We start from the raw sequence: 26,766 nt of genomic DNA, 5'->3' as shown, positions 1-26,766 counted from the left end.
AGGGGCTTGGGATGGGGGTCGCGGGCAGTTTCTTCTTATCAGCTAAGGCGAGCAGGGCGGGGGTGGTACGGGCTGTCCGTGCTCTGCGGTTTTTCTTCTTTCCTTATTAGCTTAAGTAAACAGCTCAAGTAAGCAGGGAAGGGGGAGGCATCGGTGAGCATGGCAGGATAAGGGGCTTAGGAAAATTCCATCAGGACGGGGGTGGCAACAAGACCCTGGTATGTCTCAACAGGATAAGGGTTAGAGGCTTTTCATTTTTCTTTGTTCTCTAAAGATAGCACATGTCTTGCAAGCTTAGCTATTATACAGAAGCAGAAAAATGCAGTTAACATTAGCCTTAGTTTCTTTATTTTGACTCAACTTACTCCTTACAGGCTGAGGAAAAGAACCTCCCCTCCACACCTGGTAGCAGCCTCCATCCCACAATAGTACGTGTGTGTTGGGTTTCTGTCTGCAAATGTCTTCCAAAGTTGCTTTTCAATCTTGAAATGAAAGTGTCTCTTGCTGCCTACCCTTGTCTGGTTGTCAGCTTGAGAATTCTGGCCATTTTAATCGGTGCTACTTTTGTGCTTCCTGGTGACAAATGACCCCGTGGTTCCCATGTGTCATCTTTGGAGAAGGGTGTGTTCAGATCTTTTACCCACCCATGAACTGGGTTGTTGGTTTTCTTCGTGGTGAGTTTTAAGAGTTCTTCCTACATTTTGAATACCGTTCCTTAGCAGGTATGTGATTACAAGAGTGCACCTTAGGCAAAAGGGGGCTCTGGATCAGGGCAGAGTCTGGGGCAGGCTGAGTGCACACTGCCTGGAGCTTGTTTGTCAGAGTCCAGGTCTTGCAACATGCCCCCAGGGAGCTACAGCTGGAAGAAACCAGTTTAAGCCAGATCTTCCCCACCTAAACTGCCCTCTCATTAAAATATTAAAGCCTCCACCCAGGAGATGATTGCCACAGTATTGCTCTTGGGGGTTTGTGATCTCTGCCCTGGCTCCTGCTTTTCTCCTCAGCCTGTCATTGTTTTTAGCTGAGTGACATTGATTTTCAAAAACAATTTTATTCACAACACATAGTTTTAAAAGTTGCTCCCCCCCTCCCCCGGAAATGAGCTGAAAATAAACAAACTCCACCTGCCCCCTCCCTGTTCCCACTCCTTCCTGTGACAAAAGACTCCCACCCCACCACTGCCATTATCAGGGAGCAGGGCCAGGATTTGCACCAAAGTCTGGAGAGGCGGACCGCGGTCCTCTGGCCCCGCTCCAAACAGAAGAGCCACCAAAGGGAACCCCGGGGGTCTGAGGCCTGGGCGACGGCGACAACCCAGGTCCCATCTGCACGTGGCCGCGGGGCAGGAGGCCCAGCCCAGCTCCTGTCCTTGGCCTCATCCCGGCTGAGGGACTCCCGGGGGTGCTGCGCCCCTGCGCCCCGAGTGCCCAGCGCGCTGATCCGCGATGCACGGGCTGTTCGGCCGCAGGACGTCGCCAGGGCTCGGGGACCGCAGCTCGCACAGCCTCTCTGGGGTTGTCTCCCAGCACGTTCCTGAGGCCCTGGGGACGCCGTCCCCACGTAGAGACCCCCAGGTGGCTCAGCGGCAGTGAGTGAAACCTCAGGAGCCGGGGCCTGGCTCTCTGGACTTAAACCCCGGGGAGCTGTGCTGTGTGGGCTCTGTGGGGACACCCGTGACCCGTGCTATGGGGGCTCTGTGGGGACACCAGGTGACCCATGCTGTGTGGGCTCTGTGGGGACACCAGGTGACCTGTGCTATGGGGGCTCTGTGGGGATGTTACCAGAGAAGCAAAGGGTCCTTGTCTTCACGTAAGACAGAATTCAAGCGTGAGACAGAGAGCAAAGTAGCAAGGTTTATTAGGGTAGGGACATCCGTAGTAACGGATAGGCACCTCTCCAGACAGGACCTGAGAGAGAGAGTGCGCAGCTCACGTTTAGGCTGGGGTTGTAAGGGGCTGGGTCTTGCCTTCCTGCCTTTTCTCTCCCCCTCTCCTAATCCTGCAGAACAAAGGACTTGTTGGGTGTAAATACAAAACATTCCTTTCTGAGTTTTCCCCCTGAAGTTATCAGACAGGGGAAGCCTGTCTGGCATCAGCCAAGGGGGCTTCTCTCTAGGGTGCCCGCCTTAGAGGAAGGATGCTTATCAGGCCAGGTAGAAGGGGGGGCCCCTGGAGGTCATCAGGGTCTGGGCAGGACTTTGAGGTGCAGATACTGGACTGTACCTGGAAGGTTATGGGGTGACTCTGAGATGCGGATGCTGGACCGCTGTACATGTCATTCCTTAGGCCCTTGTCACACACACATAAGCTAATTTCTGACTTTCTACCTAACATCCCCCCCAAGAGAGAAATACCCATAATTCCTTTTGGGATAAATGGGCGGAGTTCCGTCTTCTGTAGCTACTTTGGAAGCTGACAAATGGGCGTAGAGATGGATATGCATATTTCCTCTTGCTACCTGTCCTATAGTGTGCGACAGTGCCCCTGGAAAGACTGTTCTGCTTGGTCCAGAGGGCTGCTCAGGTCGTCCAATGGAATGGGCTGGAAGCATTGTCTGACAACCATTTGGAGTTCGACAGCTTTTATAATGTTAGAAACAAAATGAACAAGAGCATTAAAAACACAGAAGCAGCAGCAAGATTACGGACGTTATAGGGCCAAGGAGAGGAAATAGCCAGGATTTCCATGACCAGATGTCAGGCCAGAAATCCCAGCCCTGCTTGGCCTGGTCCTGGAGCTGTTTGGCTTTGTCCAGGAAAGGACAAATTCGGGTTTCTACCTGTCCAGTCTGACCCAGAAACAACATTCTTCCTGGAACATGGCAGATACCTCCCTGAGTGGCAATCAGCATATCCAATGCTCATCTGTTTTGGAGAACAACTGAACCAAAGAATTGATCACAGACACACCTGCACACGTGTGTGCACAGAGGAGATGCAGACACACCTGCACACGTGTGTGCACACAGCTAAGACAGACACACCTGCACACGTGTGTGCACACGCTGAGGGGCACGTGCCTGCATACGTGCACATGCGCAGTGGATGTTGCGCATGGCGCCCCGCTGGGTAACGGCGCGCTGAGCGCACTGCGCAGGCGTCAGCGTCGTCCAATCAGCGGTCAAGGCGCCGAGGCACAGGCGCCGCCGAGCTGAGAGGAAATGGCCGCGCGGCCCGGGCCTTCGTGTGTGGAGCCCGCGGGCGCCGCGGACCGCGCCGAGAAGGCTGCAGGTGGCGGGGGCGCGGCGGGGGCCTCCCCGGGCAGGGGGCGGCGTCGGCCGGGCGTGCGGGGCCTGTCCGCGCCTTCCTGGCCCCGCCGTCCTCACCCGAGCTTCCCAGGCCCGGACCGCGCCTCGCTCCAGGGCGGGAGGGGGCGGCAGGGCCCCCCGCCCGCCAGGCCCGAGCCCCTGCCCGCCCCGCGCCCCCTGTGGGATGTCGCCCGCCCGCAGGGTCCGTCCTGCCCACCCAGGGCTGGACACGAGGACGGGCGCGGCGCTGGGAGGGCCCCGTGGGCCCGGGCCGTCGGCCCCTCCCGGGCCCCGCCTTCACGCCGACGAGCCTGGTTTCGCACCACAGGGCAGGACAAGTCGCAGAAAGTCGACGACCTGATGGACGTGGTGGCCAGGCTGCAGAAAGCTCCTGTGTCCCGTGGTCAGGGGCTCGGCCTGGGTAGGGGTCAGGCTGCGGGCTCGATGCAGGCCCGGGCTCAGCACGCCGTGGACTCAGCCCCCGGGCGCTTTCTTTCACTGATTCTTTCCTTCCAAGGGTTTGCTTCCTTGTTATAAAAAGTTCACTTATTTATTTGAAAGGCACAGGTACGGGGCGGGGGGAGACAGGAGGGGTCTTCCAGCCGCCGGTTCACTCTCCAAAAGGCTGCAGTGGCCACGGCTGGGCCAGGGCAAAGCCAGGGGCCAGGAGCTTCTTGGGTCTCCCACGTGGTGCAGGGCCCAAGGACGTGGACCATCTTCCACTGCTTTCCCAGGTGAATTAGGGAGCTGGGCCGAGCGGGAGCAGCCGGCACTGGGCTTGGATCCCACGTGGGATGCCGGTTGTCTCCACTGGCAGCTTTGCCGGCTACACCAGAGTGCCGTCCCCCCCCCCACACACACACTCACACCCACACTCACTCTCACACACAGACTCACTCACTCCTCACTTTATAACCCGTTATCACACTTCACTTCTCTCTCCCTGAGTCCGGTTCTCCAGCTGTCTGTTTCTTGTCTCCCACCGAGAATGTGAGCTGTAAGGGGACCACACAGCCCTGCTCCGAGTCTGTGAACCGGAAGCAGCGCGGGCAGGGCGGGCACCATGGCCTCCTGCTGTGTCAGCTCCATCTCTCTTTACTCCCTGCAGTGGGGAGCCTGGAGCCCAGAGTCGAGGTCCTGATTAACCGCATTAATGAGGTTCAGCAAGGTGAGCTCGGGGACCTTGGCCTGCAGCGGGGGCTGCGTGATGTGTAGGGCTCCTCGTCTAAAAAGTACAGGTAGTCGCAGCACAACAGCAGAGCACTAATTAACACCAGAGCGTCCCCCACGCACCTGCCACAGTGCTGTCAGGAGCCTTGTTACCTCCTCTCTAAGATTCAGGCCCCTCCATGTTTGCTGGAAAACAGGCGTGAAATGTTCATGTTTGCAAGAGGGCGGTGCTGCCCCGGCCGTACTCACACAGTGTCTCCCTTCTGCTCTTTGTTGAAGCCAAAAAGAAAGCCAGTGAGGAGCTGGGGGAAGCCTGGACTGTGTGGGAAGCCCTGCAGAAGGAACTGGATGCGTGTATGTGACGTGGGCGTCACCGGAGGCCTCTGCAGTGTGTCCAGCACACCCCACCCGAGTACTGCGGCATCTGTGCCGTGGCCAAGAGCCCTGCCCCCTCTGCAGCCTCGGGAGCTGCCCGTATCTCCCTCTCCCCTCTGCTGGCGTGGGCGTCCTGGGAACACCTCCCAGCATACTCTTGCTTCTGGGCCTTTGCCTGGCTGCCCTGCAACTCCCCAGATACTACAGATCCCTTCTGCCTGCTTGGGTTGTCACTCAGCTGTCCCCTTCTCAGAGGCTTTTCCAGATCCCCCTACCTAAAGGTTCCACACTGCCCCCACCTGGTCAGATGCCCTTCCTGCACCATGTGTCTGCTCATGGTTCTCACCCCATGTCACGTGGGAGGAGAGACACTGGCATCCTGTAGAGTCCTCCCAGCCACCCTTAGTAAATGTCAGGGTTGTTTGGTGCCTAGAGAGGGTGGGCACCAGAGGGGCGGGGCCTGGGGGGTGAGGCAGACCCGTGTGACACGGGCCAGCCAATCCCTGAGCGTCTGTGGGTCACTCCTGATGCCTGAGCATTTGTTGTGTCTTCCAGTGCATGGAGAGAGAGCACGTGTGCAGGAGATCCTGAACAAAAAGCAAGGTATTTACAGGCCCTCTGTCTCCAGTTCTGCTTCTCACGCCTGGGAGAAAGCCCCTCTCCCTCTGGCAGCTGAGGTGTCAGACACCTGCCTCAGCGTCCTGTGGCGTGTACCAGTCCGATCAGGTGTCCGTGGGCCTGACGTGACCTGGTCCTGTTCTCTGCGCAGACCTGGGGCCCTGACGAGCTCACAGGCGCTGTTCTCCCCACAGAGACCCTGAGGATCCTCCGGCTGCACTGCCAGGAGAAGGAGAGTGAGGCACAGAGGTAGGAGCCTCGTTGTGGGGGAGCAGAGGTACAAAGGAGGTGAGGTTGAGACCCTCTGTACAGTGGGTGTCAAAAGGTGCCTCCGGGGCCGGCGCTGTGGCTCACTTGCGCTGGCATCCCATATGGGCACCGGGTTCTATTCCCGGCTGCTCCTCTTCCAGTTTAGCTCTCTGCTGTGGCCCGGGAAGGCAGTGGATGGCCCAAGTGCTTGGGCCCCTGCACCCGCATGGGAGACCAGGAGGAAGCACCTGGCTCCTGCCTTCAGATCGGCGCAGCACCAGCCGTGGCAGCTATTTGGGGAGTGAACCAGCAGAAGGAAGATCTTTCTCTCTCTCTCACTGTCTAACTCTGCCTGTCAAATAAAAAAAAAAAAAAAAAAAAAAGGTGCCTCCCCTCAGCTTCCACCAGGTCTCCCATGCGGGTGCAGGGTCCCAAGCACTTGGACCATCTTCCACTGCTTTCCCAGGCCACAGCAGAGAGCTGTATCAGAAGCAGAGCAGCTGGAACTCGTACTAGCACCCACACGGCATGCCGGCACTGCAGGCAGCTGCTTTACCCGTTAGGCCACGTGGCCTGACCCCATCTGTTCTCTTTCTATTCATCCATTACCTGTCCATCCCACAAACCATCGCCCACTCTTTGAACAGACTTCTGAATGCTTGCTTGTATCGTGTGACCAGGACCCCCCCCCCCCCCCAGACCTGGGCACACTGAAATTGGGAGTTTGGAGAAAATGATGTGCATGTGCGTGTGCACGAGCCCTTGACCATGCTCCTGGCTCTCCCTGACCTCACAGCAGCACTTCATGGGGCAGGTGCACCTGTGACACTGAGCCCTCGGCAGACAGGGCTGGAACGGGCTCAGCACAGGGAGTCAGGAAATGCTGAGGATGCCTTGTCTCTCCAGGAAGCACACCCTGTTGCAGGAGTACAAGGAGAGAATTTTCGTCCTGACCTCCCGGATTGAGGAGGAGAAGAACAAACAGAGGCAGCTGAGGTACGCCCCAGCACCCGAGGCCTGGGACGCTCAGATCTGCTGTGCGTGGGGGTAACCTCAGGGCTGGGGGTTAGAGCAAGAGTTGACGAGGCTTGGCGTGTCAGAGGGCATGAGTAAAGCCCCCTGAGGTCTGTGCATGAATGCCCTGGCCTTAGCCAAGCTGTGGGGGTCTCAGTCCATGGACCCTTCTGCCTGTGGTTGGCCCCCAGGTTGAATTTCGAGGAACAGTTGGAGGAGCTGATGGGCCAGCACAAGGAGCTGTGGGAATTCCACGTGAGTCCCTCAGAGCGTCCATCCCGCCTCCCACATCTTCCCAGCAGCACCAGGCCCTCTTCCTCTTAGCTGCCACACCCAGCTCCTGAGCAAGCCCCAAGGGTCAGCGCTACCCTGAGTTCACTTCCTCGCCCCCTCACGGCCACCCACCGACCTCACCGCCCGTCCTGCCCACCCGTCCCCACTGCACGCCTGTGTCTGTGGATCGCTGAGAAGACACAGTTTGATGAGGAGGAGTCCACGGACACACCTGGGACCGTGGCGGGCACGGGCAGATGGTGGGGACAGCGCAGCCGGTGGTCTCAGGCGCCAAGCAGGAACCCAGAGAATGAAAGCAGGGAGGGGCTGAGTGAGTAGGCCACTAGAGGGAGCAGGGAAGGGAGGCGCTGCAGCGCGTGCTGGGGCTGATGAGAGAGCAGCCGTGGTGCCTCTGCAGGTTTCTCTTGATGGGAGAATTTACCCCAGGGCCATGTCAATCATGAGCCCGTCCTCCACCGCACTGTGGTAGCTGGGGTGGAGGACACTGGGAGAGGGAGTGGCCCGTGTACAGGTGCTGAGGCTGGACCACAGCTGGTGTGGGCGGCGGGCAGAGTTGTAGGAGGGGAGGCCCAGGGAGGAGGTGACTGAACCTGGGCAGCCTTCCGCGAGTCCTGGGGGCCAGCAGGTGTGCACAGGCCTGCCTCCTGATCCTCAGAGGCCGGAGCGACTGGCAAGGGAGCTCTGCACCCTGGACAGCAGCAAGGAGCAGCTCCTCGAGGAAGGTGAGACAGGGCAGGAGGGTGGCCCTCACTGCCCCCACCTGCTCACCCACGTCTTCCTGCCACAGAGAAGCTGGTCGGGGTGAAGCTGCAGGACGTGAAACGGCGGCTGTGCTCCCTGTGTGGCGCCCAGGGGCCCGCCGCTGTCCCCGAGGGACTCTTTCTCCGCAGCCAGGAGGCTGCAACAGCCGTGTAAGAAGTGGAGGGGCCGGGCTGGAGGCGGCACTGGCTGGTGCTGACCACCCTGCCCGGCCCACAGGCAGCTGTTCCAGGAAGAGAACAGCAAGGCCGAGGAGCTCCTGGAGGCCAGTGCCCAGCATCAGCAGCAGCTGCAGCTGAAGTGCCAGCAGCTTCAGCAGAGGCGGCAGAGGTGGGCGTGGGGCACCGTGCACGGCCCCAGCCCGGGACGCTGGATGGGACGGTCACCCCTGCTCTCTGCCTTGTCTTTGTCTCCCCACATCCCCTGTCCCTCCTCCGTCCTCCCCCCATCCCACCCCTTCTGTCCAGGCTGAAGGAGGAGCTGGAAAGGCGTGGAGTGCAAGTCCCTGCCGAGACCCAGAGCGTGCAGGCGCAGGGGGCTGCTCCAGGAGAGGGGGTGAGCCCCAGAGCCGGGGAGGACGGGGCAGGAGGGCTGGGAGGGTCCGGGAATGCTTGGGGGCTGCCTGGCATGGTGTGGAGACTCCCCAGCCCCAGACCCTGGTCTCTGTAGGCCATTCCCAAACCTGGAGAAGTCCGTGAGGAGACCGACCTGGCGCCGTCCGTGGAGCAGGGCCTGGTGCCCGCCTAGACCAGGAAGACACAGCACACCCCACCTCTGAACCTGTCCCGGGGGCGACGGGAAATAAAGGAGAGAATCTGTTACAACCGGCCTCAGCTGAGTCTGTGCTGGGGGAGGGTGGGAGTCAGGCCCCAGACCCCAGGTCTCTGACTCCGATGAAGCCGTAGCCTGACTCCGTCTCTTGGTCGGGACCAGGATCACACTGTGGGGCCCTTGACCAACTCCTGATCTCTGGATTCATCAGGCAGAGGGACACAGGCCCGAGACCTTCTCCACGGGCCCAGGGGCCTGAAGCCTAACGTGGGTCAATTACATGGATCCCTTTGTGGAGGCCTGGATTTCACAGCACCAGGGAGCTAGGGCCCAGAGCCATTCAGTTCCAGCTGGAAGCCCACCTGGGACAAAGAAGTATTTGAGAATGGGTGTAGGTTGTGCTCTCATGCACACAGCATACAACCAAGGTGTTGTTAGCAGGAGTACAGTCTGTATGTCAGAAAGCTCACTGGGCAGGAAGTTAAGCAGCTAGGACTTCCACTGTGTGCATCTGAAGGTGCTTCAGATAAACTCAAATGCGCCAGCCCAGCTAGAACCAGCCACTTTCATAAGAAAAAACAGAGGCCCCAGCAGGAACGTGGGCAAGAAACCTTATCCGCCATTTCATCAGGATATTTCCAGGTGTGCAACAAGCATGAAGCGCAGTATCTCCAGTAATGTGGGAAATGCAAATTAAGACCAAATCCGATAGACAAAATTGACGTCAATAAAGGGGAACAGTGGAGCTCGGTGAGCTGAAGTTGGAGTGTACGTACTCCATTGGGAACTGGCTCTGGAAGATCCATGCTGAACCCTGGCCTTAGACACAGATTTACATAGTCACCCACACGTGTACCATGCAACCCAGGAGGGACTCACGGCTGCCTTAGTCCAAGCACCTGAAACCCAGGGCCTTCAAGAGTGGGATCTAGGTGCCTCCGCCATGGCGGAGTGGGTAAAACCACTGCCTGCAGCACAGGCATCCCGTATAGGCGCTGGCTCGAGTCCTGCCTGCTCTGCTTCCAATCCAGCTCCCCGCTGATGCACCTGGGAAAGCAGTGGAGGATGACCAAAGTCCTTGGGCCCCTGTACCCACGTGGGAGACCTGGAGGAAGCTCCTGGCTCCCGGCTTCAGCCTGGCCCAGCCCAGGCTATTTGCGGTCATTGGAGGAGTGAACCAGCAGATGGAAGAGCACTGTTTCTCCTGTCTCTCCCTCTCTCTGTAATTCTGCCTTTCAAATAAATAAATCGTAAAAATTATAAATGTGAATAGATTAAACAATTCAATTGGAAGAGTACTGTAAGACTGGATTTCTTAAAATCAACCTATGCTGTATATGGGAGAAACACTTAAAATTTAAAGGTGTAAACAGGTTGACAAAGTGTAGGACAGACATGCAGAGCTCAGCGGCCCTCGGCACCCCTGCACACCTAGCGCCGCAGGTGGGCGGGGCATGAGGGCCAGGGCCCGCAGCCTGCTCGCAGTCTCAGAGCCCGCTGCTCCCTGCCCTCCTCTGCCTCGGTGACTGCGAGCGGGCACCGGCCAGACGCTGCGTACTGAACCCACTGTGCTTTCTGTGTGTAACTGCACAGAGAGACATGAATGGGTGACAACAGAAAGTGGTAGTGGGACAGTGCCAATCAGCAGTTTTGCAGGGGAAGCTTTGGGAGATGTTGTTTATTGTCGTCTGCCCTAAGTGGGGACAAAATTGGGAAAACAAGATGAGTTTGGTGCTTTGGAAATTGTGAAAGCAGCTGGTGACTCCATTCTCTTGGATCAGAAGGAACTGAAACGAATGAAGCCCTTGAGGAAAGCCCAGGACTTGTCCACACGTCCTGTCTGAAGCTGGCTGATCAAGAGGACACTGGGCAGCCCTTCAGAACTAGAGGACCTGGGGAGGGAGGAAGCCTGTGAGACATGCAGAAAAGCTTGGGGAATGGACGTGGAACTCTCACGTGAACTGGTGTGGATAACTGAACCCAGCACAGTTCTCTTAAAGTGGCGGACAGGACTCAAACAGCAACTTTTAGCAACAGGGACGGGAAGAGACACGACTTGCAGCCCTGCCGCTGGAGAACACGCCCCTGTGTAACCAGTGCAGAGGACACAATATGCAGATTTTCACAGGACCTTGTGCTTTTTATACTGGGCTCTAGTACAAAGTAGTATTCAGAGTACGTGAAGTTACCTGTGGTAAAAACTAGTTATATGTAATTCAAGGATAACATTGTTACCTTAAGCCTTATGTAATATTGTAACCGGACAGCACCTGTCACCTGTCAGCGGGGCAGCTGCCCTCCAGGCTGTGGATTTCCTGCCTGTTAACTTTGTGTTCAGCAATGCCCTAAGGTGGGTGAGCTGGGAGGTGGGGTCAGCAGAACAGTGCCCCAAAGATACCCTAAATCCAAGAACCCATGGATGTGTGAACTGAGGTGCTGTAAGGAATCTGAGTGTGTGATTAAATTCAGGGTCTTGAGACAGCGAGAGCATCCTGGTTTGTCCCCGTGGGCCCAAGGAAACCCTTGTAGGAGGGAGGCAGGAGGGTCCGAGTCAGAGAGAGGTTGAAAGATGCACACTGCTGGGCTTGACTCTTTATTTTACCAGGGAACACAGACAGAGAGTGCACCGTGTAATGAGACGTGTTCCCAGGGCCTTGCAGGCCGGGCACAGACACAGTGGTGTCTTCTGGGTGCTTTCCTCGGGTTTATGAGCGGGGAACGACACAGAGTTTGTAGCGTGGTGGGACGCGGCCAAAGCCCACCGTAATATTGTGAAGGTCAATGTCCTCTGGGTCAACGAGAGACTTGAGGTTAAAATGCTGCAGAATGGCAGACAAGAGCAGAAACAACTCCATGCGAGCCAGGCCTTCTCCAACACACACGCGTTTTCCTGGAAGCAACAACAGCATCGGTGAGACGCGGCCGGAGTTGCTAACTTGGGGCAGCAGGTCGGGGCTGGGGGAGGGCGGCCGCAGAGAAGCCGCTCCCTAAAGCACTCTGCCCACAGAAAGAAGCGCGAACCTACTCAAGAGCCAGCTTTCACACCACAGCAGTCGGAACTCCGCTGCAAAGCTGTGTCTGGTTGGGAAAAGGGCCTCTGCCCAGGGACACAGGCAGGGAGGCGGTGGGCGGCGCCAGAGGCCAAGGCCCCAGCACCGGGGCTGAGTCCTGGAGCTGCCTACAGTGTTCCCTCAGCAGTACGCACAGAGAGGCCTGGGACGGGGAGAGGGACTGAGAAGGCCCAGCAAGCCCCGTGGAGGGAGACGGGGGGCTCCCTGTGACGAGCCGGGGAGGTCAGAGTTGCAGTGACCCTTGTTGAGAGATTTTCACTAAGTCCTGTTAAAGTAGAAACAGACTGGCGGTGACAGAGGGACGGGCATTCTGGCGCTGCAGGTCAAGCCGCCACTTGCCGCCCCGCATCCCAGGACAGAGCATCAGCTCCAGTTCCGGCTGCTCCACTTCCAAGCCAGCTCCCTGCTCATGCGCCTGGGAAAGCAGCAGATGATGGCCCAAGTGCTTGGGTCCTGCACTCCTGTGGGAGACCTGGATGGAACTCCACGCTCCTGGCTTTAGCCTGGCACAGCCCTGGCCACTGTGGCCATTTGAAGAGTGAACCAGTGGATGGAAGATATTTCTCTCTCTCTCTCTCTTTCTCTCTCTCTCTCTCTTTCAAATAAAAAACAAATTGGGGCCAGCTCCTTGGCGCAGTAGGTTAATCCTCCGCCTGCAGCGCTGGCATCCCATATAGGTGCCGATTCTAGTCCTGGCAGCTCCTCTTCCGATCCAGCTCTCTGCCTTGGCCTTGGAAAGCAGTAGAAGATGGCCCAAGTCCTTGGGCCCCTGCACCCACGTGGGAGACCCGGAAGAAGCACCTGGCTCCTGGCTTCGGATCAGCGCAGCTCAGGCCATTGTGGCTACTTGGGGAGTGAACCAGCAGAAGGAAGACCTTTCTCTCTGGCTCTCCTTCTCACTGTCTGTAACTATAACTCTCAAATAAATAAATAAAATCTTTTAAAAAATAAATAAATCTGGGGCTGGATTTGTGGCTTAGCAGGTAAAGCTGCCGCCTGCAGTGCCAGCATCCAATATGGGCGTAGGTTTGAGTCCTGGCTGCTCCACTTCCGTTCCCACTCTCTGCTATGGCCTGGGAAAGCAGTAGAAGATGACTCAAGTCCTTGGGCCCCTCCACCCACATGGGAGACCCAGAAGAAGTTTCTGGCTCCTGGTTTCTGATTGGCACAGCTCCGGCCGTTGCAGCTATCTGGGAAGTGAACCAGCAGATGGAAGACCTCTCTCTCTGTCTCTGCCTCTCAGTAACTTTGCCTTTCAAATAATGAAATCTTTAAAATAAATAAATAAATCTTTAAAAAACGAGGTGGCAATATGTCCTCCTATAAAACAGGATTCACTCACAATGCCCCCTCCCTGGACTTTTGGTGAAAGGTGTCATTTGACTTCTCTGAACAGGGAAGAGCTCCCTAGGTCGTGTGAGGCCCCACGTGCTGCTCTGATCCCGCATGACGGCAGAGTGTGGGTGTGGAGAGGACGGCGCGGGAGCTGACTCTCCAGGGCAGGTGCGGCCTCTGGGCTCCTCTCACCTGCGGAAAACGGCTTGAAGTAGTCGCTGTACTTGAACTTCCCCTCCTCATTCAGAAAGTGCTCTGGTTTGAACTTCTCGGGATCAGGGAATTCTTGCTTGTCATACAAAAGGGAGTCCAGAGTCGGGATTACAACAGTGCCCTAGAAAAACAAAGGTCGTCTCACTCATGTCAACCCAACACGGGTTTCCCCCAGGAGCCCCCGGGGAAGAAGGTGGTTTTGGATTTTACGTGATACAAGATGGTAAAATATTTCCGTTTGGGGAAGCTGCTTGCTTAAGGACTTGATGGAAAACAGGATCGGGCCTAAGGAGGACGAAAGCCCTCGTCTCTTCGCAGGAGTGACCCCAGGGCTGGTGCTGCTGCTGCCCGTCCCTGGGGTTGGAAAGTCCTACAAACCCAGGCTCTTCCCCAGATCTCCTCTCTGCTCCGCAGGGCAGGCCTACCCTGCCCAGCATTAGCTGTGTCTGCCCAAGGGAGGTGTCCTCGGCCCCCACCCCAACCCCTGCCCTAATCCTGACCCTGGAAGGCCAGGTGGTGAGCAGAAAGGCAACACTGGCCGTGTGCACCAACCTTGGGGATGACATATCCTTGGAAGGTGGTGTCCCGTGTGGCTTCGTGCGGCAGATTGGAGGGCACCAGATCGATGAATCGCTGAATCTCGTGCACCACAGCGTCCATGTAGGGCATCTGCACCCTGTCCCTGACAGAAGGCATTCGGCTCGGCCCAATCACCCTGTCGATTTCTTCATGAAGTTTCTCTGCCAAGATACGAATGAGCTAAGTTTAAAGGACTGGCTTTAGGTAAGCACCCCCCCCCTTGCATTCTCCCACCACCCACCTACCGATGCACCCATCCACCTGCCCACCCATCTTGCCGTCCACCCGACAGCCTTCCGTCCCCCACGTGCACCCAGCAGATGTCTGTGAAGCAACTTGAGCAGTGTGGTGTTCTGCAGGCACCCGGACCCACGGGAAAAATTCTCCATGAGGCTCGGTGACAGCTGAGCCCGGGGGTTGTTCAGCACCTGCCGGTGTTTGGGCATCTGTTATCCTAGCTGACGATGCTCAGCTAGTTCTTCTCTTCATGTTAGGAGTAGAGAATAGCAAACGGTCTTGGAAATTTCTTTGGGGAGAGAAATTTTGGCGCTACTATTAGCCTTGGCACGTGTGTGCTGCGCTCTACAAAGTGTGGAGAAGACAGAGTGGAGTCAGACACGCAGTCTGCTGGAGAGAGGCCACAGCATGTCCAGGGAAAGAGCCGTGTTTGGGCGGTGCCCAGATGAGCTATGGAGACACAGACACACACAGCGCTGGCGGGAGTCGTGGACTCAGGCACATCAGTGGTGAACGCACGGCCACACGTGGCCACGGGCACTGCACCCCTCTGGGAGTGGGGCCGTGGGGCTTTGCTGCTCATAGCGAGTTCTCTTTGAAGACCTCTGAAGTGAGCGCCACACAGGGGTAAACTTGGCAATGGATGTGTGGGTGTTATCCGTGTTTTCTGTTTGTCTTAGAAATTCCTCATAATGAATCGCCTAACACAGTTGTGAGTCCATGGTTCCCCTAGTAAAATGATCAAGCGTTCTCTTTAATAGCTGCAACACCCATAAAACGTTCCCCTCTGGGCTTTGGTTGCTTCACCCGCACATTTCTGTGAAGCGAAGGTGCTGCCTTCAGAGAGACCAGAGACCAGGGCGCAAACCTGAACCCGTCACCAAGCCGCCTTCTTGGAGGAGACGACTCCGCAGCCTGCAATTCTGCCCGCTGGTGCTCAGCTGAAGCCGCGTTATCACTGGCAGCAGCTGTGGCTTGGGCAGGGAGGAGCAGCACAGGCCACCCAGGGCTGCACTCGGGGCCAACCCAGAGAGAGGCAGGGCCGCAGGCCCGTGGGCACCCTCGTGTGAGGCTACTGCCACTTTACTCCCACTTGCCTGGAGGGCAGCTCGTCATCCTGGTGACATGTGGGTGCCCCCATGAGGCCTCTATTCAGCCAGGGTGGGTGCCTCCCCTACATATGTGGGCCCAGACCCCAAGCCTCCAATAGACACTGGGTCCCCTCGGACGCAGGTGCTGCTGGGGAGCAGCCCCGTGAAAGCAGTGAGGAGGCTCCAGGGTGGCAGCCAGCTGGGTGCTGGACGCCCAGGAAGAGCCCCTTGGCCCTGCACACTCTCCACCCCCGCCTGTAAGGCCAAGTCTTATTGGGCAATAGCAGCACTGTTTTCTCTGTCATGCAAGGCTCACAGAGCAGAGTGCAGACCCTCGGGCTGCTCCATCTGGTAGCCAGAGGCCCCTCACAGGCTGTGGGCCAGCCAGTGTCTGAGGGCACCAGGTCCTGGGCATGCCCAAGAGAGGTTCCCCAGGGACCTGCGCCACCCCTGAGGGTTGCCAGCAGCTGCAGACCCACAGCTGAAGCTGAAATGCAGGCTGCGTCTGCCGGAGGCTGCAAACCTTCGATCTCGGGGTGCTTCAGCAGGATCAGGAGCCCATATCGCAGCGTGGTGCTGGTGGTCTCCGTGCCCGCAAAGAACAGGTCCGCCACCGTCACAGCAATGTTTTCCGGCGTGTACAGGGGCTCCGTGCTGTGTTTGTCCTGGGAAGTTTGAGACAGATGGGGAACCGATGAGAGGGTGGCTTCAGGGGGTCAGAACCACCTCCAGCTCCGCAGGGAGAGCAGAGGCAGGTGTGCCAGCAGCTGTCCCTATGGGACCCACTCCCTCTCTCTGCTGGGACACTGAGCTTCCTGGAAGCCTCGGAGGGCAGGATGGGCCCCTCACCCAGGCCCTGGGACTCCTCCCTCAACAGCACGAGGGCCGTCCTGGGGGAGGTGGGATGCGCCTGGCCTCGGGAGGACCCTGCTAACGACACCTGGGCCACAGTGGCCAGGGTCCCTTCCTTCCAGCCCAAGTCTGGTGTCTTTATCAGCAGGCCATACGAGGGGACAGGGAGGAGCCCACGTGGAGGAGGGGAGCTTCGGAGAGCCCTGGCAGTCGCCTGAGAGTAATCAGCACAGACTTCATTCCACAGCCACAGCCACAGAAAAGGGAAAGACAGGGACGCAGAGGGCTCACCAGCCGGAGCCACAGGCAGGGGTCCTGAGGGGCTGCAGAGGCACGACTGGGGAACAAGCGCCTACAAGGGGAGCCGAGGGCTTCTCCTCGTCGAGACATGGCTCTCAAGGTTGGTGCACTGAAGGGCATTGAGCAGGGACGCCCCAGGCCCCGCCACCCCTGCAGCTGCTCCGTGGGGAGCAGGGGTCCTGCTTAAGCCAAGGGTATTTGTGCAGAACTAACAGTGCCAACTGCGGTCACTGGGGCAGTTGGACACCACGAGTGGGTCACAACAGGAAGCTGGAACCCGTGAGCCCCGCACAGCCCCACCTGAGCCACTGCAGGGCGGGAGTGGGGGGCGGGGTGCACCTTCTCCATTTCTATGAGCAGGCAGTCAATGAAGTCCCGGGGGCAGCTGGGGTCCAGCGACTTCTGGTGCTCCTTCACTCTTGCGAGCGTGTACTCTTTTATTTCAGACACATTTTTTATTACTTTTCTATGACTTCCAGGCATGTACTGTAGATAGTTTGAAAAATTATTGTAAACCTAAGGAGAGAGAAAAATTTTGTTACCATATTTCTTTCTGGATGCAGCATAACTTTGCGTGCTAGGTTAATGACTTTACTCCAGACTTGAATGTATGGCTGTCATCAGAGGCTTTGGTGTCTTGTTGGAGAGCCACTCTCCAAAGCAGGCGCACTCATGGAAACGTGCCCTGAGGTCGGGAAAGGAGGCCCACGGGCATCTCTGGGAGGAACACGGGGTGATCCAGTGAAGGAAGCCCACACGACCTGGATTCCCACCCATCCGGTTTCCGACATAAGCTAGGCGAGAGAAGATGAATGAGACAGGAGGGAGGGCTCCACCTGCAGCCAAGGAGTACTGAGCAGGTAGAAGTTCTCGTTGAACAAACTCATCAGCCTCAGAGCCTGCTTGTCCTTGTAGTCAAAGCGGTCGTTGAAGAGGATTTTGGCGATGACGTTGAAGGGTGTGCAGCCGATGACAAAGGTGGGGTCGAAGGGCTGGCCTGAAAGACAGGTGAGTGACACGTGGGCGTGAGGAGGAGGGTGTGGGAGACAGGTGAGCTGACAGCCCCCTGCGTGGGAAGAAGGTGTGGATTCTCGCTGGGGCCTTCTCCCTCCCCCAGCTCGGTCTGTGCAGTGTTTAGCAGTGCCTCGAGAGGACGCACTGACACCACGATCCCTATAACACATCACGCGTGCCTGCCCCATTTGGGTTTTCTTCTCCGTGCTGCTCCCCTTGACGTGTGGACGCCAAGCGTGGAATGCAGCCCGAGGACCCCCAGGCCCCTCTCCTTGTCGGTGGGTCTCACGAGGCTACGCACCCTGGGTCTTCCTGAGCTCCTCCAGCAGGAAGTGGGCCTCCTGCTGGATCCGGTCCTCATTGCCCTGTTTCCCCATCCCATAGTCCCGGAGGGTGGTCAAGGAGAACCGCCGAGTGTCCTTCCAGGTGGGTCCGTTGTTGAAAATGATCCCTAAGGAAAAGGGGCCAGCAGAAGTCACTCACTCCCGGCTCTCAGGGAGATGGGGCCAGGGTGGGATGCGGACCCTACAGGGCCTTGGGGCACAGGGCGGGTGTGCAGGTGCAGGCAGAAGCACAAGAGGACCAGGGTGGCTCCACTGACCGGGGGCCCTCTTCACATTCAACCTCACAGGGCTTTTGTTCTCTTTTCCCTTTCATACTAAACAAGCCCACACGTGGCCACTCACCTGTCCCACACCCTCTGCTCACATCCATGTCCACAGGTGAAAATGACCACTTCTTTCCTGTCTACTGACCATGTTCTTGACAACCACTCTGTCCTCACTAATGTCGAAACCTCACACTGTAAATGCCTCAGCACAAAGCTTTCTGGCTGCGCACCAGGGTCTCCTAACATCAGAGATCACCCGGTCCCTCGGCTGCACAGAGCACTGGCGGGAGGACCACACTTTCCCTTCAAGCTCGTTGGTCTCGGAGCTGATCCTCCTCATCTCCTCCTGGAATGTCCCCTGGAGGACCCCTGGACCATGATGTCTGAAATCCACAGACCTAAGATTGAACTTTTCCTTTAAAAATGTTCACGAGGGACCGGCACTGTGGCACATCAGGTGAAGCCCCTGGCTGCGGTGCCAACATCCCACATGGGCGTCGGTCAAGTGAGGAACCTGAGCCTGGATCAAGGCACAGCTATTTTAGACTAGGCCTCCATCTTGTAACTCGGGCCTGACCGGGCCCTGAACCCTAAGCCAAAAGCTCCTGAAAGAAGAAAAATAAACTCCCCTTGAGATAAACTCCCCTAGAGCAGCCAATCAGCAGAGAGCGGGGAGGTACCTGAAGTTCCAGTTCTCGGTTCAGGCAGTTAAGGTGACTGATAACATCCTGAGACCCGGCAGTTTGGAACGTAAACCCTAGTGGCCTGGACCCTATACTTTATTAATTAATTAATTTAATTTAAAGATTTATTTTATTTATTTGAAAGAGTTACATAGAGAGGTAGAGACAGAGAGAGAGTCTTCCATCCGATGGTTCACTCCCCAGATAGCCACAATAGCCGGAGCTGCGCCGATCCGAAGCCAGGAGCCAGGAGCTTCTTCCGGGTCTCCCATGCAGGTACAGGGGCCCAAGCACTTGGGCCATGTTCTGCTTTCCCAGGCCACTGCAGAGAGCTGGATCGGAAGAGGAGCAGCTGGGACTAGAACTGGTGCCCATATGGGATCCTGGCGCTTCAGGCCAGGGCTTTAACCCGCTGTGCCACAGTGCCGGCCCCTGGACCCTATACTTTCTCCGATCATTTTAAAAAGCATCGACCTCAAAGCCATCCAGCCACCTTTACTAGCTCCATTCCTGCCGGTGGATGCACTACTCGATTTTAAGAGATGGTCTTTGAATCTCCCGTGGAATGAGACGAATTGCTGAATGGTGCTATAACGTATAGAATGTCTCTAAAAACCCTATAAAAACCTCATTAACTGAAGAGTTGGGTCTCTCAATTCAGACCTGCTGTGTCGGTGACGGTTGGGAGTCCGGGCGCGAGCTTGCAACATAACTCTAGTGTGTCTTACAGCGGTGTCAGCTCCTTCGTGATCTTTGGGGATAATCAAACTGGGCATAACACAAGTCCTGGCTTCTCTTCTTCCAATCCAGCTCTCTGCTATGGCCTGGGAGAGCAGTGGAAGATGGCCTAAGTTTTTTGGCCCCTGCATCCACGAAAGAGACCTGGAAGAAACTCCTGGCTCCTGGCTTCAGATCAGCACAGCTCCAGCCTTTGCAGCCATTTGGGGAGTGAACCAGTGGATAGAAGTTACTGTCTGTAACTCTGCCTCTTAAATAAATAAATAAAATCTTAAAAAAAAAAAAGTTCAGGGATTTCCATCCCTATTCCAATTAACTCTACACTTTTCTCTTTTCCCCAGGTACAAACCTGTGTCATCTCTGACTGTCAGCTCAGTCAGCTCAGCTCTGTGAAGACCCGGGGCCCCCTTGGGACAGCCCACCCAGCCCGGCCCTGCACAGCCCTTTCTCAGCCAGACCTCTCCTCCCCTCTCCTCTTACTTTTACCACCGTTTCTCAAACAAGAACATTTTGGTGCCAACTGTGACAAGACGTCCTGCCAGGCTCTGGGGCTCTGTCGTAAACTGGGGAACAATGGTCAAGTCCCCCACAGAGAAAGTGCCCAGGGCATGTGTGCTCACTGTGCTGTGAGGAACATTCTAGAAAGAAGGTGGCTGGTCCCAGAGTGCAGACACAGAGCAGTTTGAGTTGGGAAGTGCAGTCAGAGGAGGGTTTGGATTTTACCCTGAGGGGTCAGGAGGAGGGGGGCAGAGCTGCGGGCGTGGACATTGGCTGGGCTGTGAGTGGAGGGTAGCGCCTAGCACAACCTCCTTAGAGGCTGTTCACCAGGCAGGAGCCCGGGGAGGGGGCAGGCTTCTCAGAGCTCTATGACAATTTCCCGAAACAATGTGTGCAGTCGCTTGGCACATTGCCGCCTGTGCTCAGACAGTCATGTCATTATCCCTGGAGGACCAGGTGCACTCCACGTCCAGGGTCAGTCTGGGCCATGTACAACGTATAAAATAGGGCTCTGGAGACCCCAACAGAGGCAGTGAAGCTCCTGCAGCCCAACTAGCGCTGCCTCCGAGGCTCCGGCCTCGAGCCCATCTGCGGGTGGCAGACAGGGGCTGTCCTCCGGCAATGCTCCTCTTGTGTCAGGACAGGATTGCGGCTGCCGCTGTTAGTCTGGGATTTGGCCAGGGCCATGGGGAACCCTCACGCTGCTGGAGGGATTGGTCTCCATGCCTGGGATGTGAACTCACCCTTGTCCTTATACTCCCGGAAAGCAGGGATCTCGCCACGCCCAGAGAACTCGTTCTTGTGGTTCAACAGCATCTCCCTCACCGCCTTGTAGCCGTGCAGAACCACAACACGCCTGGAGCCCAGGTACACAGTGAACACCGGCCCAAAGCGCTCTGCCAGCTGTGGAGACCAGCAGGTGCAGGGTGAGGCTGGTGTGAGCAAAGGAATGCTGCTTCGTCCCTGCCCCATCACTGCCACTGCTGCTGGCCAAGAGAATTCAGAGGGCCTTGAGGAAAGGCCATCTGTGTCCACCCCACTGTGGGACGACCGCAGGCATGTCCGTATGCCCAGCTGCCCGCCTGGACACATCAACCCCCCGTGGGCTCTGGCTCTTGTCTCCCTTACCAGAGGCCACTTTGCAGGCACCATCACCCCACTGTTCAGGTCCACACTCAACGCCCCGGTTCCCAAGGCTTCAGGCTGACCTGGAGCCAGGAACCTGCCACTGCCCACCCTTTGCTGTGCACCATGTCGATGTGTGGTCACTGGTGGACAACTAAAGCCAATTCCCAGTGCCTTGGTGGCCTGGCCTTCCTTTATCAACCCACCGAAGTCTTGGACGTTCTAGCTCATTCACTGTCCACAGTAGTTGCAGGGGCAGGTGGTGGGATTGGTCTGGTTCCAAATGGGCTGAGCTGACACTTCAATTTTCAGGCTGCTTTTTGGCATCACACAGGTTGACGCCCAGCAGACGCACACCTGGTCATGAACGCATTGCCCACATTGGAGTGGCCCAGAGCAATGTGCAAGCCTCACCAGCCTGCGCACACTTGCTCCAGTGACACGGCATGACCAGGGCCTCCAGGGCGTCCAAAGTCAATGCCCATTCTGAACACTTGGCACCCAAGCTGCACCATCAGCTCAGTATTTGTCTTACTCCTGGAGGATGTATGGATTCAGTTAATTCAAAACAGACTGGCATTGAGTAACAGTAACTTCTTTGACAATAAACAGATATGTACATTTAGATCAGATTCTTGGTTTATTCTCCCCAAAGTAAACACTGTTGCTTACCCTGCCAAAGGACTTGGGAATATCCTTCAGATCCAGCTGGAGAAGATTCCCGATAATGGGCAGTGGAAAAGGTCCTGGGGGCAGGTTCCAGCTGCTGTGGATCTGCTTCCAGACGGACACGAGCAGGAGGATGACCATCCACGCCAGCAGGGCGATGGTGATGCCCAGAGCAGCCATGATGCTTTGGCGTCCTGCTGCTGGTGAGGAGGACGAGCCTACAAAGACCGAGCTTTTAACGCCTTGTTGAGAAGGGAGGGTTCCCCACCAGCCAATGCCACCTTCCTTCCCCGTTGGCCCAAGTTCCTGGTTTATTATTAGCTGTGGCTGGCCACTGTTTCAAAGGCTGAGGCCTGCCATGGGCTGCTTCGTAAAAGGCGTGCCCAGTGACCCGACGAGCCAGACATGGTTGCTTCTTAAAAGGCGTGCCCAGTGACCCGACGAGGACCAAGGGCTCTGGCAACACCCCAGTGCCTGGAGACGCTTCACCAGCCGATAGGCCTGAGCGTGGGGTGGGGACCTACTGTGTCCTTTGACACTGGTTGGACATGTGGCCCGTAGTCAGATCCATGCCAAGTGTTTATGTGTGGTGGGACTTTTATGTAAGGCAGCACAGGCAGGGTGCCAGGACTGGCCTCTCAATGTCTGACCACCCCAACCAGACAAACGAACAAGGGCAGAGCAGGATCCAAACACTCCCTCCATTCATGGAGGGAAAGAAGCAGAGGAGAGAGTCAGCAATTCTGAGAAACATAATCTCTTATATAAAAAGTTTATTTTTATTGTATAAAGTGGTCATGGTGCCCACTTGTTACTCGCCCTGAGACTCGGGGGCCTCTGCTCCCCTGGAGGTGGGACGACCACGTGAGCCTGACCTGACTGTGGACGGTGTCAGCAGGGCCCGGTTCTGAGGGCACAGGTGCAGCTGCCTTGGCCCCTGCACCCTGTTCTCCCTTCCCGGGCCAGGCAGGCACCCATCAGGGGCCCAAGTTTCCCTGCTGGCCGGTCTCTCCTCCTGGTGCTGATGTGGCCAGAGTTGGCCCCTCAGGCTGGAATTCAAGGCCTGGCTTTGGTGTGGAGAAAGCGGGAAGATCAGGGTGTGGAAAGTAGAGCAGGCCTCTGGCTCCCATTGGCTGAGAACGGCTGCACCCGTGCTGCTCACCTGGGTGTGCACGTGTGGCCTGCGGCCCTGCACATCCTGGGGAGCGTGTACCCCACAGGGCTGAGACGTGGTCCAGGACAAGGTTCCGTTCTCCCACCAACTGGGCCTTTTAGGACAAGGTTTGATACCCAGGTTGACAGAGCGGGTGTGCCGTGTGCCTCCAAGAGGCCGTCACAGTGACAGGTGTCTCCCTTCTCTGGTAACAAACAGTATTGGGCAGGGATGGAATGCTGTCTTGATTCAGACAATCCTATGATTTCTCTCTTAGATCTGCTAGGAAGATGCCAGATAAGAACGTCTCACATAAAAGCACTCAGCGCCCCACATCATAGCCTGTTTCTCCTGGGGCGGTGCTCTTAGCCTGCCGAGAAATCCAGCGCACTAACAGCATGCTTAGTAATTTCACATCCATACCCACAACTAAAATTGGACTGCAGTTTCTTCGTGTTTCTAGGCTCTTGTGTAAGAATCGAGCTGACCCTCGAAACCACAGAAATGCCCCCAAATTCCTCTGTGCTGCAGGGGAGCCATTTGGACTTTGAAATTTTGCTAGAACTCACCCGTAGCACAATACAGGGAGGCTTTGTTGGAGTTTAAGAATTGTTTATAGGGGCCGGCATTACAGTGTAATGGGTTAAGCTGCTGCCTGCCAGGCCAGCATCCCATATGGGCACCACTTCCAGTCCCGGCTGCTCCACTTCTGATCCAGCTCCCTGCTAATGCTCCTGGGAAAGCGTCAGAAGAAGGCCCAAGTGCTTGGGCCCCTGGACCCACATGGGAGACCTGGAAGAAGCTCCTGGCTCCTGGCTATGGCCTGGCTCAGCCCCTGCCGTTGTGGCCATTCGGGGAATAAACCGGCAGATGGAAGATCTCTGTCTTCCTCTCTCTGTAACTGCCTTTCAAGTAAATGAAATAAAGTTAACAAAAAATTGTTTCTACAGATTAGCACAGTAACATGAATTGGGAAAGCTAAGCATGTCCGGGGAACAGACCCAAACCTACGTCGGTGGATAAAGCAAACAGTGAAGGCGCCAGCTCACCCCCAAGGCAGCTTCCACATCTTCAGCCTCATTCAGGAAGAACAAGGTTGCTGGTTTTCATTCTTCCTTTAGTTTTACGCCTACTGAAAGGCGTCTCTGCACTCATGCTGGTTCTGGGCACTGCTGTCCCGTGCGCGTCCTTTTACTTTAGGCTGAGCGACTCCCTTCCCGAGCTCCTGCAGACAGACCTGCTGCTGAGCCGCTGCTCTGGACCCCCAGTCCGCCCGCCCACTGGGAAGGGGGTTTCTCCCGTGAGGGCAGGGTTTGTCTCGGGCACACTGACTGCTGTCCTCTGACAGAAGTGCGGGGCGTCAGCTCTGCTGCTCTGCGGGGGACTCCACTCCTCTCCCGAGGGGGCTCTGGGTGGGGGAGGGGTCTCCTGTAGTTTATTCTGGGTGGAGCAGCAGCTTTCCTGCTAGGACTAACGTCCAGACTCCCCCGACTGAACACCGCGGAAACACCCCCAGGGGTCTGAGGAGCTCGCTCATCTCTCAGTCAAAGGTAGATCACTGTCCTTCGAGGCCGAGGCCGAGGTGTGGGATGGTGTTGAGGGCGCGCGCTCTGGGTGGGGACTTGAGGACGCTCCCCGGGAGGTTTCTGTTTGTAAAAGGTTAGAACTCCAAATTACAAAGCTTTTCAGCAATATTTAGAGTTCCACGCCACTGTTACTCATGGCCTTGGAAAAAGCCAACGATCTTTTCCAAGCTAAACAGAAGCAGAGGTCTCGCAACCTGGGTGTCCAAAGGACAAGCCCGCCTGGCGCGGGAACAAAGCTTTCCCGTTACAGTGGCGCTCGCTTATCTCTCAGCTGCCTCTCCCAGTCTGTGCCACCGTGGACCATTCTGCGAGCAGGCGCACCGCTTCCCTGCCAGCAAGGCGTCAGCCCCGCGGGGCGCAGGAAGGCGCCCTGTGGTCCTGCGTGGGACCCTCTCATGCCCCCGGAGCCTCCTGGGGACGTGGCGGGGAGCTGGACGGTGCCTGCAGGGCCACAGTGCCTGGCGGAGGGCGCGGGAGCGCACGCGGAGGGCAGGCGGCTCGCAGAGCGCGGCGCGGGGAGGATGCGCCCCGTGCGTCCGCCCCGCACCCATGGGCGCTGCCTCCTGAGCGCACCCAGGCGACTGCTCTCCTGAACTTTGCTCACCGGTTTTCTTTATACTTTGTATGTTGTTTACCTTTCTTATTTGGGGATTTTTAAAGTGGTTTCATGACGCCGACGCGCCCTGCTGCCAGTACAAGATGTGCCCGGCTCGCGTGACGCGGCCGTGGACACGCGCCCCTCGCACCCGCCCGCTCGCCCGCCGTCCTGACTTCATCCTGGGGACTCCGGCCAGGCTCGGTCCGTACAGCCAGCGTCCAGACCGCATGTGGCCCTGGGCTGCCCGAGGCGGATGGCGCCGCCCCGCACTGCCTCTGGGCACTAATGCGTTTCTGGATTTTCGCCCATCTAAGGGGGTAACAATATGACTTAGTGTGGTCTCATTTTACTTTTTCCAGTTTATGAACAGAGTGGAGAAGCCCTCCCTCTCTCCCTCTTATCGCTCAGAAAAATTGTGTTCTCGTCCCGAAAATGCCTCCTGGGGGATTCGCTTCATCTTCTCTTGGGGGCTGCGGCTCTGGCCATGTGCAGGAATGTCTCCGTGTGCGAGGAAGACATTGGATCCTCGTCAGTCTCCTGTGTTACAGGGACACCCCCCCCCCCCCCGCCCCGTATTAGGGTCATGTGTCCCTGCGGTGCAGGGCTGAAGAACGACCAGGTACACGCAGATGATCGGTTTTCCGTGTTGGGCTCAGCGCCACCCTGCGGTTAAGGAGTCCCGGCTTCCATCCGGAAAGATCAGAGTTCCCGTGGCTGCCCGCTTGTCAAGTTTTACCTTTCGCGATTGTGTCTGAGCTCTGTGCAGAAGTGCATCCTGTGTGTAGGGAGAGTAAGGAGGGGTTTTCCACATGGATTTGGGATTTCTCAGGACCAGTGCCTCCTCACAGGCTGAGGTCCGACACAGCTGCTGCCCTCAGAGGCCAGCCTTGCCCCGTCAGTTACTGCAGCTTCATCCTGAGACTGGAAATGACCGTTTCCACCAGATGTCCCTTGGCCTTTTGGTCTTGCATGACTTTTAAGACTCAGTTACGGGGCCGGCGCCCTGGCTCACTTGGTTAATCCTCTGCCTGCAGCACGGTATCCCATATGGGCGCTGGGTTCTAGTCCCGGTTGCTCCTCTTCCAGTCCAGCTCTCTGCTATGACCTGGAAAGCAGTGGAAGATGGCCCAAGCGCTTGGGCCCTGCACCTGCATGGGAGACCAGGAAGAGGCGCCTGGCTCCTGGCTCCGGACCGGCGCAGTGCCGGCCATGGTGGCCATTTGGGGAGTGAACCAACGGAAGGAAGACCTCTCTCTCTGTCTCTCTCTCACTGTCTATAACTCTACCTGTCCAAAAAAAAAAAAAGACAGTTAAATTTCCTCAAAAATTCTTTTGGGATTTTGATTGGAATTACACAGTTTCTGAAAACTAAATATCTTTCAATATTGTGTCTTCCTGTCCATGGCATGGACACTCTTTTCATTTAGGACATTTAAACATATTTTCAATGAAGTTTACAATTTTCAGCATAAGAAGTGTACACGGGGCCAACGCCTTAGTGTAGCAGGTAAAGCCGCCGCCTGCAATGCCAGCATCCCATATGGGCGTCAGTTCAAGGACCAGCTGCTCCTCTTCCAATCCAGCTCTGCTGTGGCCTGGGAAAGCAGTAGAGGATGGCCCAAGTGTTGGGCTCCTGCATCCATGTGGGAACACCCGGAGGAAGCTCCTGGCTCCTGGCTTCGGTTCGGCACAGCTCCAGCCGTTGAGGCCAGCTGGGGAGTGAACCGGCAGATGGAAGACCTCTCTCTCTCTCTGCCTCTCCTCTCTCTCTCTGTGTAACTCTTTCAAATAAATAAATAAATAAATATTAAAAAAAAAGAATTGTACACATTTTTGGCAAATTCATTCTTGAGCATTTTAAAGTTTTTTTTTTTTTTAAGATAGATATATTGTTTATTTGAAAGTCAAAGTTGCAAAC

At 56.7% G+C, this 26,766-nt stretch overlaps 2 protein-coding genes across 2 annotated transcripts; one reads left to right on the top strand and one right to left on the bottom strand.

The window, feature by feature from the left end:
- Window positions 1–3,142: 3,142 nt before the first annotated feature.
- LOC133776004 (synaptonemal complex central element protein 1-like) lies at window positions 3,143–8,529 on the top strand. The gene is made up of 13 exons (XM_062214643.1): window positions 3,143–3,229; window positions 3,575–3,649; window positions 4,355–4,414; window positions 4,696–4,770; window positions 5,347–5,394; window positions 5,604–5,658; window positions 6,565–6,654; window positions 6,864–6,927; window positions 7,622–7,688; window positions 7,754–7,877; window positions 7,945–8,055; window positions 8,193–8,280; window positions 8,395–8,529. The coding sequence occupies exons 1-13, from the start codon at window positions 3,160–3,162 to the stop codon at window positions 8,470–8,472; spliced, it is 1,005 nt and encodes a 334-aa protein (XP_062070627.1). The 5' UTR covers window positions 3,143–3,159; the 3' UTR covers window positions 8,473–8,529.
- Window positions 8,530–11,076: 2,547 nt separating this feature from the next.
- Window positions 11,077–21,739, bottom strand: LOC133776379 (cytochrome P450 2E1). Its single transcript, XM_062215305.1, has 9 exons — window positions 21,515–21,739; window positions 20,461–20,620; window positions 17,490–17,639; window positions 17,011–17,171; window positions 16,514–16,690; window positions 15,546–15,687; window positions 13,668–13,855; window positions 13,095–13,236; window positions 11,077–11,386 (listed from the first exon to the last, which is right to left on the bottom strand). The coding sequence occupies exons 1-9, from the start codon at window positions 21,689–21,691 to the stop codon at window positions 11,202–11,204; spliced, it is 1,482 nt and encodes a 493-aa protein (XP_062071289.1). The 5' UTR covers window positions 21,692–21,739; the 3' UTR covers window positions 11,077–11,201.
- Between the last annotated feature and the right edge of the window lie 5,027 nt (window positions 21,740–26,766).

The sequence above is a fragment of the Lepus europaeus genome, chromosome 17, assembly GCF_033115175.1.
Source record: "Lepus europaeus isolate LE1 chromosome 17, mLepTim1.pri, whole genome shotgun sequence".
Taxonomy (NCBI): domain Eukaryota; kingdom Metazoa; phylum Chordata; class Mammalia; order Lagomorpha; family Leporidae; genus Lepus; species Lepus europaeus.
The sequence above is the reverse complement of the archived record's forward strand: the minus strand, read 5'-3'. Positions and strand labels throughout refer to the sequence as shown.

Excerpts from the sequence above, each read along its gene's own strand:
- LOC133776004 (XM_062214643.1), top strand. The coding sequence starts at position 3,160 with ATGGCCGCGCGGCCCGGGCCTTCGTGTGTGGAGCCCGCGGGCGCCGCG. Across the intron at positions 6,655-6,863 it reads AACAAACAGAGGCAGCTGAG|GTTGAATTTCGAGGAACAGT; the intron begins GTACGCCCCAGC and ends GTTGGCCCCCAG. Across the intron at positions 7,689-7,753 it reads GGAGCAGCTCCTCGAGGAAG|AGAAGCTGGTCGGGGTGAAG; the intron begins GTGAGACAGGGC and ends TTCCTGCCACAG.
- LOC133776379 (XM_062215305.1), bottom strand. The coding sequence starts at position 21,691 with ATGGCTGCTCTGGGCATCACCATCGCCCTGCTGGCGTGGATGGTCATC. Across the intron at positions 16,691-17,010 it reads TCAGTACTCCTTGGCTGCAG|GTTTACAATAATTTTTCAAA; the intron begins GTGGAGCCCTCC and ends CTCTCTCCTTAG. Across the intron at positions 11,387-13,094 it reads CTTCAAGCCGTTTTCCGCAG|GAAAACGCGTGTGTGTTGGA; the intron begins GTGAGAGGAGCC and ends TGTTGCTTCCAG.